The following is a 26051-nucleotide window of genomic DNA, read 5'->3' as shown; positions in this document are numbered from 1 at the left end:
GCTAGCAAGTATAATTAAAAAGGTAAATTCTGGAGATGCAATCGCTGAACATAGAGGTGGAGATAGAAAAAGTAGAAAAAGCATTGCAAAGAAAGAAAAGGTTAGAGGAAATTTATATCAGGGTTGCATGCAACTGAAAGTCATTACAATAGAACAAAATCAAAAAGGGTTTATCTGAGCAGCCAGTGTAGTATAAGAAAACTACATAATTCATATCACTCAACGCTTTCTGATGCAGAAGGTAGCTTTAAAAGTTAGTTTTTCTATGTTCAGAGACATTTTTAGAAATGAATTCAACATAGGTTTCAGAACTCCAGCGTCTGATTGTTTGTAGCCAGTGCCTAGTAATAAAAGAAAAATTGAAACAGGTGCCACCAAATTCTCAAGAAAAAGCTATGTTAATGGCCGAAAAAAACCATCCACAAGAGGAGAGCAAAGGCATTTTACGACTACATTAAAACGGAACCTGGATAACTCCATTTCATTTATGTTTTGATCTCCAACAGATCCAGCCGCTGCCTAAAACTTGCATTCAGGAAGCATTTTTATCTAAGGCAATTTAATTTTTATTCATTGGTAATAGTTGACTTGGCCACAAAGGACCCTATTTTTTACACTTGGACGGAAGACCAATCTGGAAAAGGAAGCACAGAGGTCTCATCAAGCACTTTTTTATCACCTTAACACAATGGACTTCAACGGTAAGACTGTTACTTCGTTTATTTTGTGACGGGTGCGGTGCTCAAAATAAAAATAACATAGTACTTCACACACTTATGTTTTACATGCATACAGTAAATACAATCTTAGAGGAAATTCAGATATATTATCCCGTTCAAAGGACACAGCTTTTTACCTGCGGACCGGATTTTTGGCAGAGTAGAGAAAAATTCTAAGAAAGAATGTCACAATTTTTATCGAAAGAAGATTACACTAAGTTGTATCAACAAATTGGACAGGTCAAACAACTTGGAATTTGACTGGCAAACTTTGAATACGAAATCCTTGTCAACGTACTTCAAGTACTTAGAAGCAATCAGTGTAATGAAACGGAATTTTCATAACCAAGAGAGCAACTGTGACAAGTCAAGTGAAAAATAAAGACAAACAATTTGTGACAAAGAAGAAAGTTATTAAAGTTGGCGTGAGAGCTACAAAAAACTACCGTTTTTGAAGATATGGATGAAGAGAACTCTGTGACTTTGTACAAAAAGCAAGTAAACGACAAGAAGATAATGGGATATCGCACTAGAAGAGATTCTTTTAGGCCACCCAATTTCAATGTGAAAAGAAAAAGGACGTTCAAAAAACTGTTAGAGATTATTAGAGATTATGTTTGGACAGGACTGGGAGGACCTTACCAGGTGAATACTTTGAATGGTACAAGAAAATCATCAATGACACTGAGGCAGTAAATAATCAAGACAATGACAATGATGAAGTTTTGTGTGAGTGTTTGGAAGACGAGGTTGCCATAAGAATATAAACAATGATTTCTTGAAGGTGAATTAAATGCTAAATAGTTTTATCAATGTATTTTCTTAATTTTCAACTGTAGGCAAACTTAAAAATCAATGTAAATAATACAACTTTTTGAACAAACTATACTGTTTTACCTTTATTATGACCCCTTATCCATTGTCGTGGTTATAAGATATGGTTTCGATCAAAGCGTGATTTGTCCTTGAGTAATTTAAACAAAACGTGTTTTGTCCAACCCGTTTGTTCAATATAGTGTTATGTCCAACTTATTTAAGCACTTTTTTACAAAGAAAAAGGAAACTTTTAACAGAAAAAACAGAGTTAATTATAATTTAAATCGTATGAACTTCATAATGAGGCAGCCTAAAGAATGTAAAGCTTAAAAACATATGATCAACAATTTTTTGTGATTTCCCAATATTTTAGTAACTGTGACAAAACACGTTTTGATTTGTCACTCCTCAAATTGGCTTAACGAATGCAACAATCGAGAGAAACCTTTCGATTGTAAAAACCTCTCGCTAAGCAATCGAAACAATCGTTAAGCAGAACCTCTCGAGAAGGAACATTTCGATTGTATTAACCTCTCGCAATCGCGCATCACAAAGTATCTAGAGTCTAGTCTTTGACTTTACAGTTTACTGCTTTCAGTGCTATCTCCGAGCATAGAGTAAAAAAGAAATCGGACTCCTTGAACTTTCCGAAGGATACATAGTACATAAATAACGTAACTGTGTCGACGTGTTAGAATACTAAATAATTTGTTACTGCTTTCTAAACCAACTCCTGGATGCATGACTCAACGCGCGGTGGAGAGAATGTAACATAATTTATAGAGTAAAAACTTGATTGTATCAAAATGTTTAATTTATTGAAATAGTAAAATAAAACTGTGACTGGTATTCCGATTCTATGCTAATCTGAATGCGGAAAACCTGCTTTAAAATGCAAAACAGATTGTTACTATATTGTTTTGCTCGTTTAAGAGCATTTATGGTTCATATTAATTTTAAACGTCCCAGTTGTCTCCCTTGAGGATGTTAAGTTTAGCTCCAGTTCTTGACTCTAGGAATCTGGGAGTCATGTTAGTCTGAATAGATCCAAATAAAATCAACAACGAAGAACGTAAAACGAACCATGCATCGTTTTGACATCAGACTCCTAGACTACAAAATATAGTGTAATCTAGCTGAAGAGATATTCTTCCTGTCTCTTCAGGTGCACAACTAATTATAATCTTGATAAAGTCTGTGGCAACATCAGATTTCAGACTCTGCACTAAGAGGAAGGTGAACTGGAGCTATACTCAACATACACATTGCATTAACCCTTACTGCCATAGCTACGTTATGTTGTGAGCCTGCCTTACTGCCCTGATAAAAACTATAAATACATAAGTCTCGGAAACATACTTCTGTCAAAAAGTATCACCAAACAGAACTAGCCTAACCGAGCAAAAAAGTCTGCCACATAATCTCCATATGGATTCTAGGTCTATTGATATTATGTCAAAACCCGAAGTATGGCATGTGTTTAAATTTGTTATTTTTCAAATTGTTTTGATCCTAGTGTTCCGCCCCCTATTATAGAGTGGGTGGGGGGGGGGGGGTGAAACTATCATGTATTCTTATTTATCACGTGTAACTTCCATTTCAATTTTAATTTAAATGCATCTAACCTCAAAGCGTCTAGAGTAGTTATGTACGAATCTATTTTAATCTGGAAGCTCCGTCTTCTTATGTCAAAAGCCGGTTATGAGATATTATTGTTTATTATTGATTCAACATTCATATAAATTTGGGCTAAAATCCATTCAACCATAAGGCTTATTGTAAGTATCTCTATTGATCCAAGAACTTTCTCTCTTGCACAAGGGTTCGCCCCTTGTCTGATAAATGCGCCGAACCCTCATCCAGAGATACACGCGAGAAATTTTAATCTGTAGGCCTATGTCTACAAACAATTTCCAGAATAAACTATACCAACATATTTCCCTTCTAATCTAATTAGACTATATGTACATTTTGTGTTTACTTGCAGGCCTACTTGTATGTTTGTGTCGACGCTTGTAAGTTCAAGTCCCTAGTCACAATCCCTGTGTTAAAATTCCAAACTACTTTTATCTTACCGTTATGTAGCTGTAACAATATCTTATAAATAAAAATGAATCGTAAAAATGTGTTATTAAACGCTAATATTCATATGATAATTATCTAAATTCGAGTAAGGTTTATATGAAGAGAAAGATAGTAAAGTTTCCTATAATGTTTTGAAAATAAGAAAAGCACTAGTATTTATTTTTAATAATCCAAATTTAACTGGCACTAAACAATTGTTGGCACATTTTGTGGCCAAAGACAAATTGGTTGAAACATTTGTTTACATTTACATTTTATCAAATATTAAGTGGTATACAATATGTATGAGTAGTGTAATATAGAGAGCAATATACAAGGTGTTTGAAAAGTATGGGTACGGCTTAATATTTTAAAAACCATAGGAGATAACATCTATAAACTTTGCACAGTGTCATATGGCTATGTAAACTATTTTTCCTTGCTATTACCATGACATGCCAACCATGGGGGGACGGCCCATAGAGGAAAACATGGAAATCTTAAATGAAAGCATGGGTCGAGTGATACCTCATTTGAAAGAGCTCACTTAGTAGAGTAGAATGCCACAAACCGCATCTCAAAAGGTTTATCCAATCAGAAATGGCGGGTTGTTTTAGGTACACATTGTGAAGTACATTATGCGCTGCCATTTCTGACTGGATCGTCGTATTCTGATGAGGTACACGGCGTTCAACTCTACTAAGTGAGCTCTTTCAAATGAGGTATCACTCGACGCCGTAGAGTGAAACGCCGCTTACCGCATCAAAATACGACTATCCAGTCAGAAATGGCAGCGCATAATGTACTTCAAAATGTGTACCTAAAACAACCCGCCATTTCTGATTGGATAAACCTTTTGAGATGCGGTTTGTGGCATTCTACTCTACTAAGTGAGCTCTTTCAAATGAGGTATCACTCGACCCATGCTTTCATTTAAGATTTCCATGTTTTGCTCTGTGGGCCGTCCCCCCATGGTTGGCATGTCATGGTAATAGCAAGGAAAAATAGTGTACATAGCCATATGACATTATGCAAAGTTTATAGATGTTATCTCCTATGGTTTTTAAAATATTAAGCCGTACCCATACTTTTCAAACACCTTGTATAAAGTTACCATCTAATAGTATACTTCAGAATGCGCCAGTATCAAATTAAAAACATCTAATGCATCTTAAATACTATTTATGCACTTGCTTTTAAATCAACCTTAATGAAAAAATATATGAATGTTTTCACGTAAGGTACTCCAAACATTTAAGGCTCTCTTGACATTGTGATATGTGACACAGAGAATTTAACACTAATATGCCGCAACGAGCCATTCTTTTCCTGACTAAAATCTTAAAAACAAGAAGACTTCTATAACGCAAAACCTTACAATCGATTATTTTGGAATTTGCATGAACTAAATAAGAATTTCCCTGTTATACTGGGAGTAGAATACATACATATATTATATATATATATTATTGATCGCCCAATATGACAAACTCAAGTTTAACACCATAAATACATTAGACCAGGAGTGAATTTAAACGGCCTAAGACAGACTGACGTTTTATTATCCGAAGTAGGCTTCTCAGACCTACGCATTTAAATATATTTTATTTATATGAACAATGTGGTAAACTCTACTATAGCACTGGAAATATCTTAAACTGGGAGTTTTGTATGAGTACTGCAGGTTACCGAGACACTCGGTCTTGATCAATTTAATACGATAAACTCAAATGTGGAACCGTAAAATATTTAGACTAAAAGTGAATTCTAACAGCCGGAAGAATGCACTTTTTGACAAAGGTAGGCTTTTAGTTCAACGTATGTCTATATATTTTCTTCATTTAGACCATAATGCAAACCCAACTATGTATGACACTGGAAACATCTTAGATCAAAAGTAGATTACAATGGCTGGAAATAAACAATCTGTGGGAGTTTCTGATTTTTATCTAAGTGGGTTTCTGAGACCCATCTATATATTTTCTTGATTGGAACAACAAGGCAAACCCAGCTATGGCGTCGTAAATATAATTTATTCAAACCAGAAATTTTCATTTCTTCAGCGCAGAACCTGATATGAGAGTCATCCTCCTCTAATCCTCTTAATCACGAACACTTAAATTATATGTACTACCTGATGTTTGCTTAACTGTTTGAAAAATATTACAGGGCACCATTATATTACATCATAAGTGCTTTAACTAAGTAGGCTATGGGATTGATTTTAAATCTGTGGGCGAAGAAGTGGGTAACAATATTAGTATCTGTTCTCGAATAAACTCTTAAATGGAATATAAACTTGTGTTCCGTTTATTCATGTCCTATTTATTTGTTGCCACTAGAAAAAACTGATTGCTAACATACATTTGGTATTATATATTTTACTATAGTAAATAATTGTAATAGTATTTATAAAACAAAATAGTATTTATGTTGTCATAAAAATCATTACCAGACTTTATATTTATCCAACAATTTATTAGCGTGGTTATATTTATATACAAGAATTTTAGCTCTCAAATTCTAAACCGTTTTCAGTGCAGAAAACATAACGTTTGTATTTTCGTCTATACAATACTAATTTCAATTTCCTAAAAATGGCTTGTTGGGATTATAAATCATCAGACTTTTCCGGCGTTACATCTCTGGGTGTGCCTATCCTGGGGAATATTTCATATTCTCTTCACTATATGATAGTTTTGATCCACTCCATTACTCAAACCTGGTACTTCTATTTAACTCATTTATTTTGTAAAAAACTATTAAAAAAAATTCTTGAAGTATCTAAAAATATCCGAAGAATATGTTTGACCATAATTATGGTATTGAAACCACTAAAACAAGAAGTTATGTTATGTAGGTCTAATTTGTAATGCACCTATTGCACTGTGTTCCCATGTACAAAGTTCTATCTCAGTACGCAATTGGCGACTACGCCTTAAATGATAAACAGGTATTAATGAAAAGTGATATATGCATTGTAAAATTAAAGTAGTGTTTTGTTAAGAAAAATCAGACTGGTGGGGTAGATCCACAGTTTTAGAATTGTACTGAAAATACCTTATGATTGGACGGATAAAATTAGCTCAAACTTGTATGGAGGACAATGTAAAAGTAGATTATTCTTATGAGTTCTTCTTGAGCCAAGCGGACGGAATCCCATTTCCAGATGTAAGATATACAAAACTATCATATTAGAGGGATTCATGGATTTTGAACAAAATTGCAAAGCAAATTATACGGGATAAATATTAACCCAGAATATTTATTCAATCAACTTTTAATAATTGGGAGGGGGTGGATTTTGCATGGATGCTGTTTGAAATTGATTTTAAACCAGTACAGTTCTTCAGTGTTTTTACAGGTGATGGGCAAAAACGTTTCCCATAGACTACAGTTTTTATGGATATCTAATAAAACCCTTGCTTTTGGAAAATATTTGTAGGATGGATATTGTATGAAAGGGAGTGAAGTTGTAAAGAATATACCACGCTCGTTCGTTGGAATAGTAATCTAGAACGTTAGTGAATAAATGTGGATTACTAGTAGTGGTGGTGGGAGTAGCTGTTATGGTCAATGCCTTCAAGAGATCAAATTTTCTAACAATACTTTCCAGAACTAGCCTCCTTGTATCTGATGTTCCCATTGGTTAGGAGTCCCTTCAGACTGGGATATCCCCAGAGAGGTGGAAGAGAGGACTTCATAGTCCTAATTTTGTCTCAAATAAAGCAATGTTTCATTTCATTGCTGTAGGCCAGGTGTTTTTAAAGCTTATGAGCTTTAAGATGCCTAAATATCAACCCCAAGAGGTTATTTAGCTTCTCTAGCTCATAGGCAGGAAGTTATTGGAGACTGGAAACAAGCATTGAAAAGAAGCTCTTTAAGGTTAAAAGTTGAAATGAGTTAAATGAGCATGGAAAGTTTTCAGAAGTCCAGAACTTCCTGAGGCTACGATTTCTGTGGCATAAAATTTCCAAAAGCCGAGAATTTATATAGAGAAAATTGAATATAGAATTAGAGGTTCCCAGAGGCCTAGGTATTTTTTAACCTTGGAGCTTTTACAAGCTGGGACCGCCCACAGTGTGGAGGTCATAGGAACTGGAAACTTCAAAAAGCTGGAAATTGTCATAGACAGTGAGATCCTATAGGTCCAAAGATTAATAGCCTCATAAACCAACATAATTAATATTGGCTTAAAAGTTTTACTTATATTGGAAGCTCGAGTGTTACTATAATTCATTTTCTCTATGAAAAATCACTAAAACATTCTTCAAACCATATTTAGTTTATATTTTGAGAAGAGGTTTTATCTGATATTTTAGCTTGTTCTCACTGTACAATTTCATTTAAGCTTTTTGTTTAGTCGTGTAATAAGGTAATTACCAATTTTCTAGTCTTATTTCATTTAGGAATAAATTCTCCCACTAGGTATAGTTATATCTTAGTTAATATATTATATTTTGCAAATTTTACATAATAATGGTCATAGGTTTTGGTTTGCTAAGTTAATAGTAAAATGTTTTCAAGCTATACAATTGAAAAAGACTTTCACCACTTTGATATTTGGCATATTATTACTAAAGCATTTTATTGGTATTTCCATTTTCTGAACTTCTGACACAAGTTTAAGGTTTCATTAAAAAGTCATATATCTTCTGATCATGTTTTATTCAGCTACAATTATGTTTCTGAACAATACAACATGAATTCACGTTTAGTTGGCTTGGCAGCTCTGAGGCACTTGTACATTGTACGTCTGGAAGTAAGCATGCTTATCAGAGAAGTCAGGGTTGATTCCTCTGTTGACCAATTTCTTCCAGTGTTCACTGACTGAGCTGGGCAGCACACACATAAATTGCACCTGCAGACAAACATAACGTTAAACCACTCATAGCATCTCAAATGGAATCCTCAAAATAACAAATTGGCTGGCAAAATATGTTTTGCTGAAATATAATACAAATTGATAAATGAATACATTTTTAAATACCTCTTTGTTGACATATCCTTGAGGGCTGCACTGGTCAGTGCAAAGCAGTTGAGGCTGCACACTAAAACACTGCTTGCCATCCTTCTGCATGGTCATAAGACGCCTCTGGGAGCAAGAGACGTATTTCTCCTTGTTTAGAATTCGAAGCCTTCCGTATTTATTAGAGTTTGATCTGGAGTAATGGTAAGCGTCCGCATCAGTGACAACATTTCCATAGATGACAACGTTGCGACTGTAATGACCACCGGCGATCTGCTGCTGGGCTCTGGCTTTGAGTTCTTTGGCAGGACCCTGGCAGGAGCTGCTTTCCAGTGCGTAGGTGGCAGCGAACTCATAGGGGTTCTGGAGAATGTAGCCTTGGGGAGTGGTGAAGTCATCAACCGGTTGGGTGTTGAAAGTTCCACAGAGTCCACGGGTTTCGGAACGGTAACTGTTCTGAGCCTGTGATTAGAATACCAATTTGAATTATTCGTAGAACTTTGGATCATAATTATAAAGGTAAAAACATTTTATTTCATAACATTTAAGTTTTGTGCATTTTTACAAATAATTTACCAAGAATGTAGAGGATAAATACAACTCTTAAAAAAAGAAAAATGTTTCATTAGAATTGAATGGTAAATTTACAATTTAAATTTCGCGTTTAGTTCATAAAGAAAGAACATGAAAATACAAACCTTCACTTTGACAGCAGTTCCATCATACTGGACCTTAATATCTTGCTGAGCAGCATAGAAGTGCACCTCACCGTTAGGTCTGGCATACATCTGAGCAAGGGTATTTCCATTCTGATCAAACAGTTCAGTCAGATAGCTCTTGGAGACTGGAGTCTGCTGACCATTGACAGTAACCTGGGCAGGACTGTTACCAGGTGTGGGCTGCATGTAGATGTTGTAGCCTCCCAGCACAATCATTAACTCCTATAAAGAGACAAGACATGCTTTTAGCAAATGTTTACACTAATAACAAAGTGGACATTAAAATTATTCAATTAAAAATTTGTTAATGGAAAACTTTGGTTTAGATAATACTTGTACTAATTATTTATTTAAAGTATAATGAAAAAGTAACTTTGATAAGTCTTTATTAAAGTATCTAAAGTAAATTATTCAATTATTCACCTTCTCATTTGAAGAAGAGGCTTCCTGAACAAGGATTGAAATTTCGTCTTCATCGTAATCATTGGTAGATTCGCTGCTGGTAGGGTCTTCCTTGGGAGTGTAGTGGAACATGGCATGCCAGCACTTGCCCAGTTTGATGGGGTATGACTTGTTGTCAAATGTCTGGGCCCAGTTGTTGTCAACCACACAAGTGGCTGTAATAAAAACACTTTTATCTAGAGTAAACCAATGACCCATGCAGAATTTTTAGGAAAATGGTTTCTTCTCAAATCTGAGCTTGTTTTAAGAACCTATTAACATATTTTATTTAAAATATGGATACAACTACTTTAAAAACAATAAATATTCAAAGAGATGCTCACTTTTACCCACTCTAAAATCGTTATTAAATTTTGAAAACGATTAATAGTCTTAAAAACAGAAAGTCTTGCATGTACAATGTAATAATAATCAGTGAAATGATGATGAGACCGTTGATGTTTATCTATAAAACCAAAGTTCTACATAAGTCTAACAAGTAACCTTACTATATATACTTTAACGTATTCAATCTCAATAAAATAAAAATTATGTTTCAATTACACAAAAACGCGAGGCAAACAAATCAGAGTAATATATTAAATATTAACTTGTTTTTCTAAGCATATTGTTTTTCATCTCTAAGATATGTTTTGTTACCAAATATAGGTTTATTTAATATTGCTATTATCTGGTGACAACTGCAATGTTTTATGGTTTATATTTTGACAGTAAATATGTTCAAATTTGAATGTTTCATTCTAAAACATTATTACAACCATACTCAAAATTATATTTTAATGAGTGAAAATGCAGTGACATGACGTACATTCATAACAGTATTTAAAAAATTATACTCACGAAATTGTTGGCCCTTGAAGATGTGGTTAGCATACATCTCAAATGAGGTGTATTGAGGATGCCACCAGACAAAGGGTTGAATGTAACGTGGGGGTGACAGATTCTGGAGCTTAGCATTCAGAAGAGGGGTAGCCATGGTGAAATTCACAGTCCGTAGGTTAGGAGCCAAGTTGGCCTCAAAGTAAATCTGATTGGATGGATTCTGAACACTGATGATGTCTTCACTGACATATTGGTATGCAGCATATCGCAAGGCAGCATATGCCTTGTAGGTGACATTCCTCCAGTAGCTGGGTATCTGAAAAAGTTTCAAAATTCAGGAACTATTGTTCTCACAGGAACTATTAGTTAATTCTTGTGAAATAACAAGTAGTAATAGTAAATACATTTTTCATTTTATTAAAACAACATAGGGCAAATAGATATCTTGGAATTAATTCTCACCTTGTCATAATGTACAGACATTTTGAAGTTGTCGAAGACATTGGCTTGAAGAGTAACGTTACGGCAAGCGTACAACACAGTGTTGCCTTGCTGCATCTGCTGTTGGCATTTTTGGGCCAGGGGATAGTTGTTTAAGTACTGGCGACGAGCTTGACTTTGCTGCATCTTACCCTGTCATAGGACAAAATATTATGAAATTAATTAATCCAAAATGGTATTACATTTCTGGTTCCAAAAGATTATTGCCCTATTTCTCTTTACCATGGTAAAATTACTCGAAATTGTATTGAGCATTGACAAGTCCAGGATATCCTTCTAATACAAACATCTATCCTTTCAACCTTCCATTTTTCTGGCATATCGGTTTAAAGACTCATTTAGATGGAATGTTTTGAGTCTTAGAATAAAAATACTCTAAGTTAGTCATTAATAACAACACAATATAGAGACTTGGTTCTTCATGCGGAATATTAAGAAGTTAACATAAAAACACACTTAAAAGAAGACAAAATAACATTCATTTAAGATTTCACTTCGAATTTTTTGCACTTTCAAGTAATTAACTTACCTTCAATTGTACTTTAGCATCATCAAAAGCAAGTTCAGCATTGAAGTAAGAGGTGGGATCAGCATTCAGAGCCTGTTTGTAGTTCATTGCAGGAACAATAGGCATGGATGACTCAGCAGCAACATACATCTAATAAAAAGAATGAAAAATCCTTAGGTTCAACAAGTGAAATTTCAAAGCAATAAACTTTAGAACATAAAATAATAAAGTAAACTTACGGTATCTAATCAAGGAAATAAACATTATCAATCTAATTTGTTTCATTGAATGCATACTGAGATTACAAAATTACTAACCTTTCCTTGTTTGTTGGAGTTGACGGGGTTCTTTTCAGCGAACATAAGGAATCTGGATTTAGCAGAGACAGAGCTGGTTGCTACTGCAATAGTAGCCACGTACTGAGCCTTATTTTGGCCTTGGAACTCAGCAGAGACATCAACCACAATATTGTCACTGTCTGAAATATATAGCGAGTATAATTATTTCCTTTTGTGTTGAAAGAGGATTGTGGTTTGTTTATACACTGTCAGAAATAATAATAAATAATAAGTAAAGCAGTAATACAATTTCTCATATTTAACTAAACAAATATAAAACACAATCCTAGCTTACCTTGGATGCCCTGTCCAACCTTCTGCAGGAACTGTTGTTGTCTGCTTTGAGAATCAGGAGCAGAAGAGGATGGATGAGCCATACTAGCAGAGACTTGTTCATTGGGAGAAGCTTGTTGGCTGTCACTGCGCTCACTGTTACGATAGTTCTGGCCTTGATAGTTCTGGCCTTGACTGTCGTTTTCTGAGTTATCAACTATAAATAATAATACATTTATATTGTTAATTAAGTATGTATATGCTAGTATTATAGTTATTATACTGAAATGACAAGATTTTTAGTTCAATAGCAAATTTTTAATGATTTATTTTCATCATCAAAGGAAAACAATTTTTTCCATTAACAAGTCCAAGATATAATTTCATTGTTAAAACTTACGATAAGCAGCAGTGAAGCGAGCATATCTGGCAGAAGACTTTTGAGGGTTGTAAGTAAAGGTGATGTTGTTGATATTCATAGAGTCCTCAGCACAAGCGTACATGACAACTGCGATCGGATCTTTAAACTTATGTGCTTCATTGTAGAGGGCAGCAAAGTCAATGAACTTCTGCTCACTGTGGTAGTTGAAGTCAAAGGCGTATCCCGTGCTGTCTTGGCCGAATGTCTTGTGAATCTGGAATTTGTATGTAACAATGTATGTGCTATCATTAAGGTAAAGAAGTGTAAACTACATCATTCATAAATTTACTGATAAGCAGAATAATACCTGGTTGGCATGCCTGACATGGACTCTTTTGTTGTTACTGTTGCCATGAGTTTGTTCTTGAGGATTCTGAGCCATTTGCAGGACACTGTGTTGGCTGGTGTAAGGCACAGTGCTGTACTCAAACAGGTTCTGCTTGTTGTGCTGGTCTAAGGGTTGCACTTTAGCAGCCACCTTGTTGTTGACAATATCTAAATCGACCTGAGCTCGGATGGGCAAGTTGACCTGGAAGTTCTTGTAGACTCCAGCCGTGTAGTGTTGATGGTTGAAAGGAGTCACAAAACCCATTGAGGATTGAGCTTGTAAAGAGTAGCTGAAATCATACATATTTCGTCAAATTTAGTTACAATAAAGATATTACTTTAAATACAAAATCAACATCTGATATGTCCTTGATTGTTTACTAAAAATTAAGTAAACGTTATTTAAAAAAATAACTTTGCAATCAGTTGTTACTTTTTGCATACTCACACAAACTGGAAATCAACAGAAGCGTTGATGGTCTGTGGAACTTGGATTTCTTGGTTGTTTCCACTGGCGAGATCAGGGTGACTCTTGGCCTGAGCCTGGCCACCGATGTATAGCAGAGTTGGCATCTGTAGAGAGAAAGTGAAAGGCAGACCCATGGCAGTGGGGAAGGCTACATTTAGAGTGAATGTGTTGGCCAACTTGGTGTAGTTAAAGTTTTCACCTGAACGAAGAGAGGCTGCAGCTTTTTTGAACACTGGAACAGAAATGGTCCTATGTTAATGAAACAATCACATCAATCATTTTCACAGTATTCTGTGTAAATGAAAACATTTAAAACATGACCAAAACAAAAGTTTGCAAGTAAATGGTATTATTGCAACTATATATATAATCATTTTGGTACAACAAACCTATTTAAAAGTTCATTTAAAACTTATTTGAAACCCAAAATTATTTAAATTATGTAGGAGAGTACAAAATAGATTTGTTATAAGAGAGAGTAATCATAAGGGACTAACTTTGAGGAAGCTGTTCAACAGTGTGATTGTCAATGGCAAAGAACCGCTTTCCAACCAAAGTAGAGACTGTAAGACTAGCCTCGACCTGTTCCTGCTCGCTAGGCTGAATGTGAAGCATGTTGTTGATCTTCTCAAAACTCCAAGGACCCTGCTGCTGTGGTTGCTTCTGACTTCTATGGCTAGAGGAAGAAGGAGCTTCAGAAAACTGATCTTCGAAGAGGTCTGTCAAAGCATCCAGGCTGGAGGACATGGCCGCAAACTGAAAAAAAAAACATGGTGTAATATTTTTCTGATTGAATGTAAAGGTTTACAATGTTAAGGTTTTATACAAACCAAACTAAGATTAACATTACTTCAGAAATTTCAAAGTCATTGCAACTAATTAAGTACTGTGTTTTCAAAATATGCATTATAAGTGCAAAATAAGCGTTACAATACTAAATTTCCATTATAATTATGTGATATCATACCCCAAAAGACCTCCTGTTGAAACCACCAAACTGTGGGCGGAAAGCATAGAAGATGTTGCTGGGGAGGAATCCATCATCACTGCCAATGTAACTGAAGGCCTGTTTGTAACCAAGGTTGAGTTGTTGATTGTAGTATGAGCGAATGTTCTTCTTGGAGTATTGAATGGGCATAACCTTAGGGTTCAGAAGGTTGACAGCCGCTTGGGCATTCTTTGCTCTGTAAAATTATTCAAAAAGTACTTTTATGAACATCTTAGTCAAATTTTAATGTCATTGTTTTGCACTATGAATTATCACTATTAAGAACAAAAATTGTCCTAATACTCACAGCTGAGTGGGTACTTTTTGATTGTAGGCAGCTGTCTTAATGGCTGATTGGACAGCGGAGATGACTTGAGGATTTAGGTCGTCATTGGTGAACTGAGCAATACGTTGAAGCAGCTGTGCTGGAGGATTGGTCTTCATGAGAGCATAGAATGCTGCCACTCGAACTTCAGTGGCCTCTCCTGTGTTCTGGTAGATTCTGAAGAGAACAGGACGAGCGACCTTAGGGTAGAGCTGGGCCAGTTTCCGCAATGAGGCAACCATAGTCAAGCGCTGGAATTGAGTCATTGGCTCTTTGCCTTCAAGATAAGGTTCATAGACATTCAGTATTCTGGGGTGAGCCAGATGTCCGAGAGCCAAAGTCATGGTTCGAATCTTAATGCTATCTTCTTGGGAGACGGCTTGCTTCAGAGCCCGGGCAAAGTAGGGAATGTACTGCTGGACTACGGGCTGCTCTCTCTTGGCCTTCAGTGGTCCAAAAACATGGACTGGATATCTGTTATGGGCTGTGGAGTTGCTGACAAAAGCTTTGCGGGCCAGTTCACTGAATGAGAGAATTGCACTAGTGTTGAGAAACTGTTGATGCTGCACTTCAGAGCTGGTAACCAGAGCCTAAGGGAAGATTTAAAATAATTACTCTTCTGTTTTTAATGTGAATTATACACTAAAAATTAAGTACAATAAACACACACACACACACACACACACACACATACACACACACACACACATATATATATATATATATATATATATATATATATATATATATATATATATATATAATGTGATATAATAAATAATACTTACAAAGAAAGTGTTCATATATTCAATGTTGGGGAAGCGAGCAGTATAAGGCAGAACTGAAAGAATCTGAGCAGCCTCTTCACCTTGAACCTTCTTGGATTGAACCCATTCCTTAATAGTAAGGAGAGCAGGACCAGTTCCAGCTTGAGCAACGGCATCACGGAAGGCAACCCTGTAGAACAATTTAATGAGATAAAAAATTACTGTTATAAAAGGTATTAATATGTTTTTTGATGTTGTGGCTTAAATAAAGATTATTCTTAAAATACTGTACACCTTGCAAGCAACATAATTTATTAATAGCATAAAGTGCACTAATACATACTTGAATATAAAAATTTTTTTTTAGTTGAGTTTACATATCTTTTATTTAATGAAATTAATTAAGTTCATTAACCAATTGAAACTTTTTTAAGCCTAATATTATTTGGTTTACTCCTACATGGAATACATGTTTTCCTACAATTTGATTTAAATTAGTATATAAAAGTAAAAAATTACAAAATGATGTATTAAAAGAAAACAAAATCTCCTTATTGAAAATGCATTACAACAGTTGTCTTACTAATTTTATTATTATTATTCTATAACAAAAATTTGTGAATACTTTTTGAGCCTTACCAAGATTGGTACTTCTGAGCATCACTGGAGCTGGTGCTAGAAGCCCGAGAGAGAGGATAGTAAAGTATCTGGGTTGCTTCTCCCATCTCCTTGGCATTCATGGTTCTAAGAACTGAAGCCAGAATAGTAAATTTTTTCAGAGTTTTTTGTCCTGGGATTGCACTAGGTGATTGCATCTCATAACCGATCTGTTGGGCGATCTTCTTCACAACTGATACTCCTTGGATCTCTTGTGCAGATTGGATTGAGTTTCCTTGGTTAGCAATGAACATGGGCAAGAAAGGGAAATTAGGAGCTTGGCTGAGCGTGGGCTTTGGCTGCCAGTTTTCTTCTTCGCTACTATCCCAGGAGAAACTGGAACTGCTGCTACTGTCACTATCACTGGAGCTGGACGAAGAGGATGAGGATGAGGATGAGAAACTACTTGTATCCTGATTATAGTTTGACTGCTGATTTTGTCTTGGAGAGACAGATCTGGCAAACCTATTTTTTTGCTGGTAGTAGTTTTGTTCTTGACTTTCACTGCTAGAGCTAGAGCTAGAACTAGAGGTAGAATTGGAGTCGGATGATTCACTAGAGGGGCTAGAACTGCTAGAACTAGGGCTGGAACTTGAATTTTCATCTGGATTGTACTGTCTGTATTGCCTCTGTGCATTGGCATCATGAGAAGCTGGGTTGTATTCGTAGACCAAATTCTTGATGATCTGAGGATTAGGAGGAGACTGAGGAGAACTGCTGGCAGACTTGACATCGACCAAGGTCAAGTTCATGCGGCTGACAACCATGCCGTTCTGTTTATCATAGAGAAAAGGGCTGGCGACAATCTTGTTGGTGGTGACAGATGACTGGATGGTGTAGCGATTTAGGTTACCAGCAATGATGATTCGACTGACTGACGACCTCTGAAACGTGATAGTTCTATTTTAATAGTAAATAGCATTTAATATAGCATTTAACACTAGATAGAAGTTCATAAAAAAACATAAATTAATATAAATATTAAATTTAAAATTAGAGAATCTATAGGAATAAAGTCTTGATGCAGAATTTAAAATTCTCCACTAAATTATTAACATAATAATCAAAACAGCAACAACAAAAAATGAAACAATTTAATATTGTTTCTGGTTATGATTTATATTAAGTGAACAAACTTTTAAAAGATTGTTAGCCATTTTTAAATCTACTTTGCATTACTGTTTGAATATCTTATACACAAACATTAATAGAACTTACAGCCAAGAACTGGCCCATCTGGTTGGAGGCAGGCTCCCAGTTGGTGAGGCCAGTGATGCCGAAGTGATAAGCAGACGGGACATCACAGTTGCTGAAGTTCCGGGTCTTCACGATATCAATGAGTTGTCCATCAGATTGCAGGTGAGGCATGGGAGCGAGTTGAGGCTTGTTCTGAAGTACCAACTTAGGGAGGGGGGAGATGTCGTAGAGGGTCTCACATTCCCCGGACACAGAGTCTTCCATGGTCTTGTAGACTCCATTGACAGATCCCTGGGTAGGCAAGCTGTTGATGCGGGACTTTTGCAGATTCTCTGCCTGAGTATCTACTTGGAACTGGCTGGCAATACTCTTGAGGATGTTCAACTCCCAGGTAGGGACGCTCTTGCTGACCACCATGCTGCTGATCTGAACATCATACCTCAATCATCCCATATGTTCATACTCATTATTGTTTAATTATTAAGTATATACTGAATATTGATATGATATTACTAATATAGAGTATTGTCAATGCCAAGGAAATGGACTGCCAAACAAATTACATATTACAAAATATTCTCAGTATGGATATACAACAGACATATCCTTAACATTCATTAAGTTTATACCTCATTTATTATTACATGCTTACTAATTGTTATTTTCTAACTGTGGAGACGTAGGAATCATTCTGTAGATCCTTTTTGATTCTATGGAAAACGCTACGTTAAAAAATTCCAAAATCATCTGAGTACATACAAGTTACAGTCAAACCTAAATATTGTGAATTTTATACAAAAAGCTATTGTTACAATCATTATTACTTACAACTCCATTCTTGTACTTCAGTTGGAAGGGCTTGCTGCTCAAGGGAAGCTGTTGGTAGTGCAGCTGATTCTCAGGTATGGGGGTAGACCAGCCCTGGGAAAGGTTAGCATGCACGTTGGCATATTGGGCATTTTGTACCTGAAATTAAAACAAATTACATATTTGGTACTATTTTTATGATTAAAGAGTTCAAACATCAAAACGTACATGCATTTAAAATAAATATTAAAATAATAAATGAAATATTTGAATATTTGTAGCTATCAACTTTTATAAGCACATCACTCGTCTTTTGTGAGTGATTTTTTTTTTAAATTTCGATTGAGCTGCAGCTCAATACCACATTGAAATGTGGTACCAGCAGCATTATTTGTACCTAATCCTAACATCCTACTTTGTTTTGAAAATTAATGAAAACGAGCAAATTGAGAAACAAATTATACAAAAATAAACTACTAAGAAATTGTGCTTTTAACCCATTTTCACCTAAACACTACCATAACCTTCAAAATAGACAATTACAACTAAAATTGTTTTACATTATTTCAAGTCACAAAAACACGATATTCTATAATTTTTACTTGATAATAAGCTTAATGATAAGCCAATATCAACAATAATAATAAATGGTCTGTAAAATTCATCATTGTTTAGAACACATTCTGTACAGTAATTTTATTTTTTCTTTGCCTAACAGCTTTAATTAGCAAATTTTTTGATAATAAGCAACATTTTCATCATCAATATAACCATTATACATTATTGAGAAACCTGATCAACTCTAATCAAATATGATATTAGCTGTTCAAGTGCTTAGCTCAAGTTTGTTCAATATTGTTCAAGAAGTATCAAACAATAACTCAGATATCTTTTGATCTGAAAACGTCACATATTCCTTAAAATTTTTATTACACTTTATATGTTGTTTTAACAAATTGTGACAGCATATTTTCATGTAAAAAGTAAGCATGTGCCACACAATGGCAACACTGTACCTGTACAGAGATCATGTTTTCAGAGTTCTGGTATACGCTGATATCACCACGCATTAACATGCCGCTGTACTGGTTAGCCACCTGGTGAAGAGCTGTAAGAGTGCGACCCCTCAACTTGTACTCGTACTGCGTGTTGGCCTTCCATGGTGCTGTACAGCCAGAAAATATTCATTACTTCAAATTATATGAACAAAAAATGCAACACTACTTATACGAAAAATATGTTAAAGCTTATCTAGGGTGATACATGTTTTTGTACAGATGTTTCTATAGCTTTTATAAATGGTTTCATAGACATTAATCGAATTTGTAAACTCTTTTACCACACATAAATTTTGTAAACTCTTTATAAAATGTTGTAAGCACAATGATGAATTACACATTGTGTACTTAATGGATGTACGAGTATACACTGTATAGAAGACCTTCAGTCTGAAATATTACAGACCCTATCTGACCCAATCTATTCACACACACGGCTGGAATGGTCAACATCTACTGTGTTTCTTATATGTATTTGTAAATTTCTATTTAATGCAATTAGGTAGAATTTTTACATGTGTAATATTTACATCAAAATAAAGAAAATGCGATAAGAAAGTTCAATCATGATATAATTATTTAACAATAAATGTGACAGTTAAATCTACTATAGCTATAATTTAAACTCCACATTTAGATTTTGATTGTTTCACAGGTATTTGATCTTCCGATCATATGTTAGTTTGGTTATTTAAACATATATGTGACTGGAATGGTCAAATACAAAATAATAGAATGTAAAAAGTGAGAACTCTGGTGTAGTGGTAACATGCTCTCCCAGGAAGTGAGGGACCCAGCGGAGCAAGTACTTTTTGGAATTCATTCTTTATTGAAAATCAAATCAGGTTATTGCTGCTTATACAAATATATCCTTATGTGGTGTGTGTGTGTGTGTGTGTGTGTGTGTGTGTGTGTGTGTGTGTGTGTGTGTGTGTGTGTGTGTGTGTGTGTGTGTTTTGTGAATATAATGAAATATATAATTTCATTTTACTTTTTCCTCATAATTTTTAAATAGTCAGATTCAATTTATTTATTAGATAAGTTAATATTTATATGATGAAAGAATGAATGAAAAATGACAATGTTTTCTAGGCATATTTATTTTGGTCTCCAGTATAAATTTTTCTATGCAATTCAATTCCTTTGAAACATCTAAAACTCTAATGAAACTTAATTATAGTATACTCGATACTCAGTTAAAATTATAATTAAATTCCTTATCTAAACTGCAAATTGAATATTGATACTTACAGGAATCTGCCTGGGTAGCTACCGCCACTGAAACAAGTTGAAGAAAAATATTATACATTATCAAAGTTTAAATATTTTGTAGTGAATTTAAACATTAAATGTTGCACAGATTTGTCATCAAGATATTAAATTTAGTGAAATAAAACCTAAGATCTGAAAGAAAACCTAACCTAGGCTTTAAAGAATTTTCTGAAAACAATGACTGCAGTGTTTCATAAAGAGAAAGTGTCAGTGCCTTATCATGACAATATTAATTTAGCCTTAAAACAATACATTAATGCAGTTTTCTAATACACAACTATAACGTTTGTAGTCTTGTATTGTCTTATACCAATACCAATCTTTATTGTTCTTTATAACTGTGTATAATTTTCTAAAGCACTAAATAAAATTCTAATTTCGTTTGGATAAAAATTATATAGGTATTTAAAAGTGTTCATAGCTTTGAAAATGGCATTTCATGTTAATTCAACCTTATTCTAAACTTTTAACATATAAAATACAACACAAAATGAATTATGAAAGTATTTGTTTTTACACCCATACGACAATAGATTGATCAAAGAAGGAAAAGTTTTTTCTGATTTCAATGATAATTTATTCCCAACTAATTTAAAATGCTTAGTTGTAAACAAAGGCTTTTTGTTCTATATATTCATTATATTTTAAAATAGCAAATTTGTATAATATATTATATTTTATAATAAGATAATTCTTGTTAGGATTGTAGAATCTGTCTCAGGTTGCCATTTTGATTGCTATGTAATTTTACATTTTATCTTTCTATTGGTAAAAAGATCCTTTAATAAATACCTCAATATAACCTCAATATATCAAATTCCTCGATAAATCGAAGTTTTGTCATTCCCCTTGAATGTCGCATTTACTTCAATGCTAATTTTACCTCTACATATCGAAGATTTCAAGTAAATAACCTCAATATATCGAATTTTCGCCAATAATTTTGCCTATTTTTTACCTCTATATATCGAAACTTTTCTTATAATTACCTCAACATATCGAAGTTTCAGTTTATCAACGAAACGAACTTTAGTACTGTATTGTCGTGTTGTGCAAACAAACAACCATCAAAGTAGAGTAGGTACCGTATTTTTCATGTCGAGACTTGAAACCCGTACCACCGACACTCCTTTGTTTTCTGTAGACGCCAGTGGTGGATCACCACTCCACCCTCAGTTTAATTTGGACGTTACCACGATTAGTGCGAGTAGATTTTTTTTTAACAACAGTAAATAAGTTTTGCAAACTCTTTATAACATGTACGTAAGCCTACATTACAGTAGCATTTTAAACATTTAAAATACAGTACAGTAGAACCGTATTTCAGACTTGTGAATTTATACTGTGCAACATAACTTTTTAAGACGTTACAGTATTTCATATTCATATTTATGTAATAATATTACTTTATACGTTTAGTTAAAAAATAAATAAATTTAAATTGATGTATAATGTACTTGTTTAATTTCTTATTCACATTTCCCGATAAAGTAATGTACGATTCTTAATTGTACTGTATTATTGTAGTGGGTGTGGATCTCTATATATCGAAGTCTGTCAGAGTTAACCTTGATATAATGAATAATACAACAACAGTTGTAAACCTCTATATATCGAAGTCTGCCCCAAACAGCCTTGATATATCGAACCCCATTATATCGAAATTCTTGATATATCGAAGTTTTGTAAATCCCCTTGAGGTTCGATATATCAAGGTCCTACTGTATACATATTTTTTAAACAATGTAACTATTTTAGTGCTGTGTCTGATTATAATACTTCCCCTAACAATATGCAAGCCTAGACACGCCATGCTGGACATTTGAACGTGAAATTCATCTTCAGAAATATAATTTGTTAGTTTTCACATTATAAGAGTATAATGTTGTTAAATTTGCAACAAATAATACCTGCTATAATTGTTTTGTAAATTTTACTTTACCAAAATTTGTCAAACAGAGGAAAAATAATAAAATTATTTTCTCTAACACAACAACAGCTATTGACATCATTATGTTCTGTATCTCCAAATTTACTACAGTTTGTTGAATGAAAATTAACTAGTATTTCTCAAAATATTACTCTAGTTACTTGAAAATATATTGTATTAGACATAATTTTAAAACTTTAGGAAGATAGATTCAAATCTTTTATTGCGACATGATCACCTGAAAAACATCTACCCAATGCACAATACCCAAATGAAAACTTTTTATAAAATCTGATTAAAACATTATTACATTTAATCAAAGCCTGATCATTCTTCATATAAATAGTTTAATCTTCATAAATCTATTCAAGATTAATGAAAAGATGTATCTTAAACTTGGTAAGATTCCAGAAAATGATTAATTCACTTTTTATAATGTATTCAAATTGTTGATCAAATTTAAACTGGGATTGTCCTCTAATTCCATAAAATTTTTATCAAACTGTATTTTGCAAAGCCCTTATATTTTTAGTACCGTAAGAAACTGTACACATTTTCTTGATAATAATTAGAATATTCTAATATTACATATGACAAAATAATGAAATATGGAAACTTATAATGCACTCAAAACAAATAAACCTTAAATTAGTATTTAAACTATTAATCTTTGATTCAGTCTTCCATAGATCTTTAATTTTAAAAATTGTGATTTATTGAGTAACTAACAATATTTTTGCCATGAAACTATATGTGCTGCAGTGAGCTAATGAACAATGCCTTTGAAGTTTTGCATTAGTAATTTCAAGCCTTTTTGTGCCTTGGATTTAAAAAAATCCAAATTGGATTTAACTTAGAGGTTAGATGCTAGTGTTGAAATAAAAATATCTATTGCATATCCTTGTAAATCAGTGAAATCAAGGCATAAACTTACAGGAGTGTTTACTAGGCTGTTCGAAGGGTCAATTTATCTTTTTATGTCCCCGTTTTAACAACCTTCATGGACGGAAATCAACATAACTTCTTTCAATTATTAACTTTCTGTATTTTAAACCCACCAAAATTATAGAACAGATGATAAATAAACAGAAAAAAAGAACCTGAAGAAACTAATAAAGAACATGAAAATCTAAACCTAACAGCATTTATAAAATAGAGTTTGTTCCCAATACAAACTAACCATTATACAAAATTTGTAATTTTTAGAAAAGCCAAGTGTATATTTCAAAGAACAAGAGTTTTATGCTCAAAACAAACTTCAATAAACCTAATGAATGTTTCCTAAAGGTTTTGATTTTCATTATTTTTGTTATTCATTGTTAAACAAAATTGAAATCAATACTACTTTATTTTAACTTTGTACACTCCTCACATGTTCAAAAGACCTTAGAGGGTTCATAACAATATATGCAGTAAAGAAGTATGAAATACATACATTTTCTTTAAAGCTTTAAAATAAAAATGAACTTTTAAAACTTAAAGTGTCAAGTATTGGTTTATTTTAACTAATTGTTTATGGCAAAATCAGTTTTATAGTTTTATGCTACCAACTTACCCAAGAGACAAAGAAGCAGTGGAGTCCACATGATGTGCAGTAGTCCTCCTGCTGGTCTGCCAATGCTGAAAAAGACTCCGCTTATATACGCTGCTGTGCAGCTGATTCTGTGCTGAATCCAGTGTAGTCAGCATTGGTGATAACTCTCACATGTGTACCCTGGGTCAATGCTGTTTGTTCTTTGTTGCTTTTTCAGAGACCTTTTAAAAATGTATATGTATGTAACAAAGTAAACTATGCCCTAACATATTTATAAAAATAATAAAACTACAGAAGATTAGTTAAGATATCTCTGTTTAAACATGTTGTACTAAGGAGATATAATGTATATATGTATTTCCTCTAGATATTCATCATTATATACTTTGTCAAATGGCATTATAATTTCTTAGGAGTACTAAAATAAAATATGTTAATTTTTCACTATGTTTAAAACACTTTGAAAGCAAGCATAATTTTTATCCAAATAGCTCATTATACAATTCTTGAGATTTTATATATTTTGTTTCAGCAGGTCTTGTGGATAATATTTAGCTTTTTTTTTAAGTCAGTGTAATATTTTTGAAATTCAATAACAAGTCTGTAGTTTCTTTATGTGCATGAGACAATTAATGTTATAGTTATTAGTATAATTAATTGTGCTATTGTTAGTCTAAAGTAATATAAACAACACCTATCAAGCGTTATCCATAACTTTTTTTAAAAATGTTAGGAAACTGTCTCTTGGATATGAACGAAGATAAAATACCAAACACTTGCTTAAAGGCCTACATAAAATACATACATACTTAGGACTGAGAAGTTGGACCAATATCTATAAAATTTCATTAAAATCGGTTCAGTGATTTCTGAGATTAGCGTACACGAACATCTTGTATAAAGATGTATGTAGCAGATTGTTTTCCTGGAACTTAACATTGGTCTCCAGACAAAAGAGTGTATCTCATACATGAAAGATCTATCTCTGGAAAGCCAAAGACAGATTACTGAAGAAATACCTGATGGATGGAGCATGTACATTATAGGTGGCAGTTCAAATGTTTTTATCAACTCTCTTGTTTGTTTAGTATAATAATTATCGACTTTAAACCAACTTGCAAAGAATTAGTGTCTGAAGAGCTAGTGTCTTGAAATGTGCTGAAAATCAATAAATATTTGTTACTGCATTTTGCATACACAAGTGAACTAGGTTTGTGTCTAATTATGTACAGATATGTACAAGGAAACATTATAATAAATTTAGTGATCTTAAAATCTAGTTTGTGGCCGTAACAAATATTTATGTACTTAAAATTATATATTATGTAATTTAATTGGCTGAGCATTTAACAGTCTCTCCCACCAGTTGATGGCAAAAGCAGAGTTCTTTCATCTGTATATAGAATAACTTTCGAATGAGTTAACTTATAAAGTTAAATCTAGGTGTGAAACTCAACCCTGACTACCTCTATATCGAAATTGAAGTTGCACGCCACGCCTCCCATGTTGACCCAAAGTCTGGTATATGGTTAACCTGATTTATTAAGCTATAAAACAGTTAATAAATTGTTGGTATAAGAGCAATTAATTTCAGTTCTATTCAGTTTGTCTCCTTATTTTCTGAGGTATAGAAACCTAACCTTCAGAGAGCATTATATTTGCTGTAACTTAAATCAAATTATTAATGGAAAAAATATATTAGTAAATTAAAAACCAAAAATACTTCAAATTAATAATTTTACTGAAACACTTTTTGTAGATCTTATGGAAGCTTTAAAACCATAAAAACTAATGAAAGTATTAAACTAAAATATTAAATCATGTACTTAATGCCAGGTTAAATAAGAAATTTGGAATTCATTCTTTATAACATACATTCAAGTGAGTATGTTGTTAAGTTTGTAGTAAATCCAAGTTTTCACATGTGTTCAATTTTAATTATAGTTTTAGTGCCATGTTAGCAAAATTCACCTTTATATACGAAATATAAAGCCCTCACCTCTCATTACTAATTCTTAAAATTTTTTATATACCAAACAGTCTAATTTTAGCACACATATGCCTCATGACTTAAATAGAGAAAATACACCAATTTTCATAACGATCAA

General features: G+C 33.5%; 1 protein-coding gene across 1 annotated transcript; it reads right to left on the bottom strand.

Annotated features, from left to right (window-relative positions):
- Positions 1-8250: 8250 nt before the first annotated feature.
- LOC124362409 (vitellogenin-1-like) lies at positions 8251-24080 on the bottom strand. The gene is made up of 22 exons (XM_046816880.1): positions 23965-24080; positions 20459-20485; positions 19166-19314; positions 18171-18308; positions 17364-17768; positions 16128-17029; positions 15510-15678; positions 14704-15311; positions 14376-14592; positions 13906-14164; positions 13388-13640; positions 12920-13229; positions 12592-12826; positions 12214-12408; positions 11898-12058; positions 11602-11730; positions 11034-11204; positions 10590-10887; positions 9711-9904; positions 9267-9509; positions 8590-9030; positions 8251-8460 (listed from the first exon to the last, which is right to left on the bottom strand). Exons 1-22 carry the CDS (start codon positions 23993-23995, stop codon positions 8314-8316), a joined length of 5682 nt encoding a protein of 1893 aa, XP_046672836.1. The 5' UTR covers positions 23996-24080; the 3' UTR covers positions 8251-8313.
- Positions 24081-26051: the final 1971 nt, after the last annotated feature.

Source organism: Homalodisca vitripennis, chromosome 5 (assembly GCF_021130785.1).
Source record: "Homalodisca vitripennis isolate AUS2020 chromosome 5, UT_GWSS_2.1, whole genome shotgun sequence".
Classification (NCBI taxonomy): domain Eukaryota; kingdom Metazoa; phylum Arthropoda; class Insecta; order Hemiptera; family Cicadellidae; genus Homalodisca; species Homalodisca vitripennis.
The sequence above is the reverse complement of the archived record's forward strand: the minus strand, read 5'-3'. Positions and strand labels throughout refer to the sequence as shown.

Bases quoted from the DNA above. Each gene is read 5' to 3' on its own strand.
- LOC124362409 (XM_046816880.1), bottom strand. From the start codon at position 23,995: ATGTGGACTCCACTGCTTCTTTGTCTCTTGG. The intron at 17,030-17,363 runs GTAAGTTCTATT...ATCACGTTTCAG, and splicing joins AGATGGGCCAGTTCTTGGCT to AGGTCGTCAGTCAGTCGAAT. The intron at 8,461-8,589 runs GTATTTAAAAAT...GTTTGTCTGCAG, and splicing joins AAGGATATGTCAACAAAGAG to GTGCAATTTATGTGTGTGCT.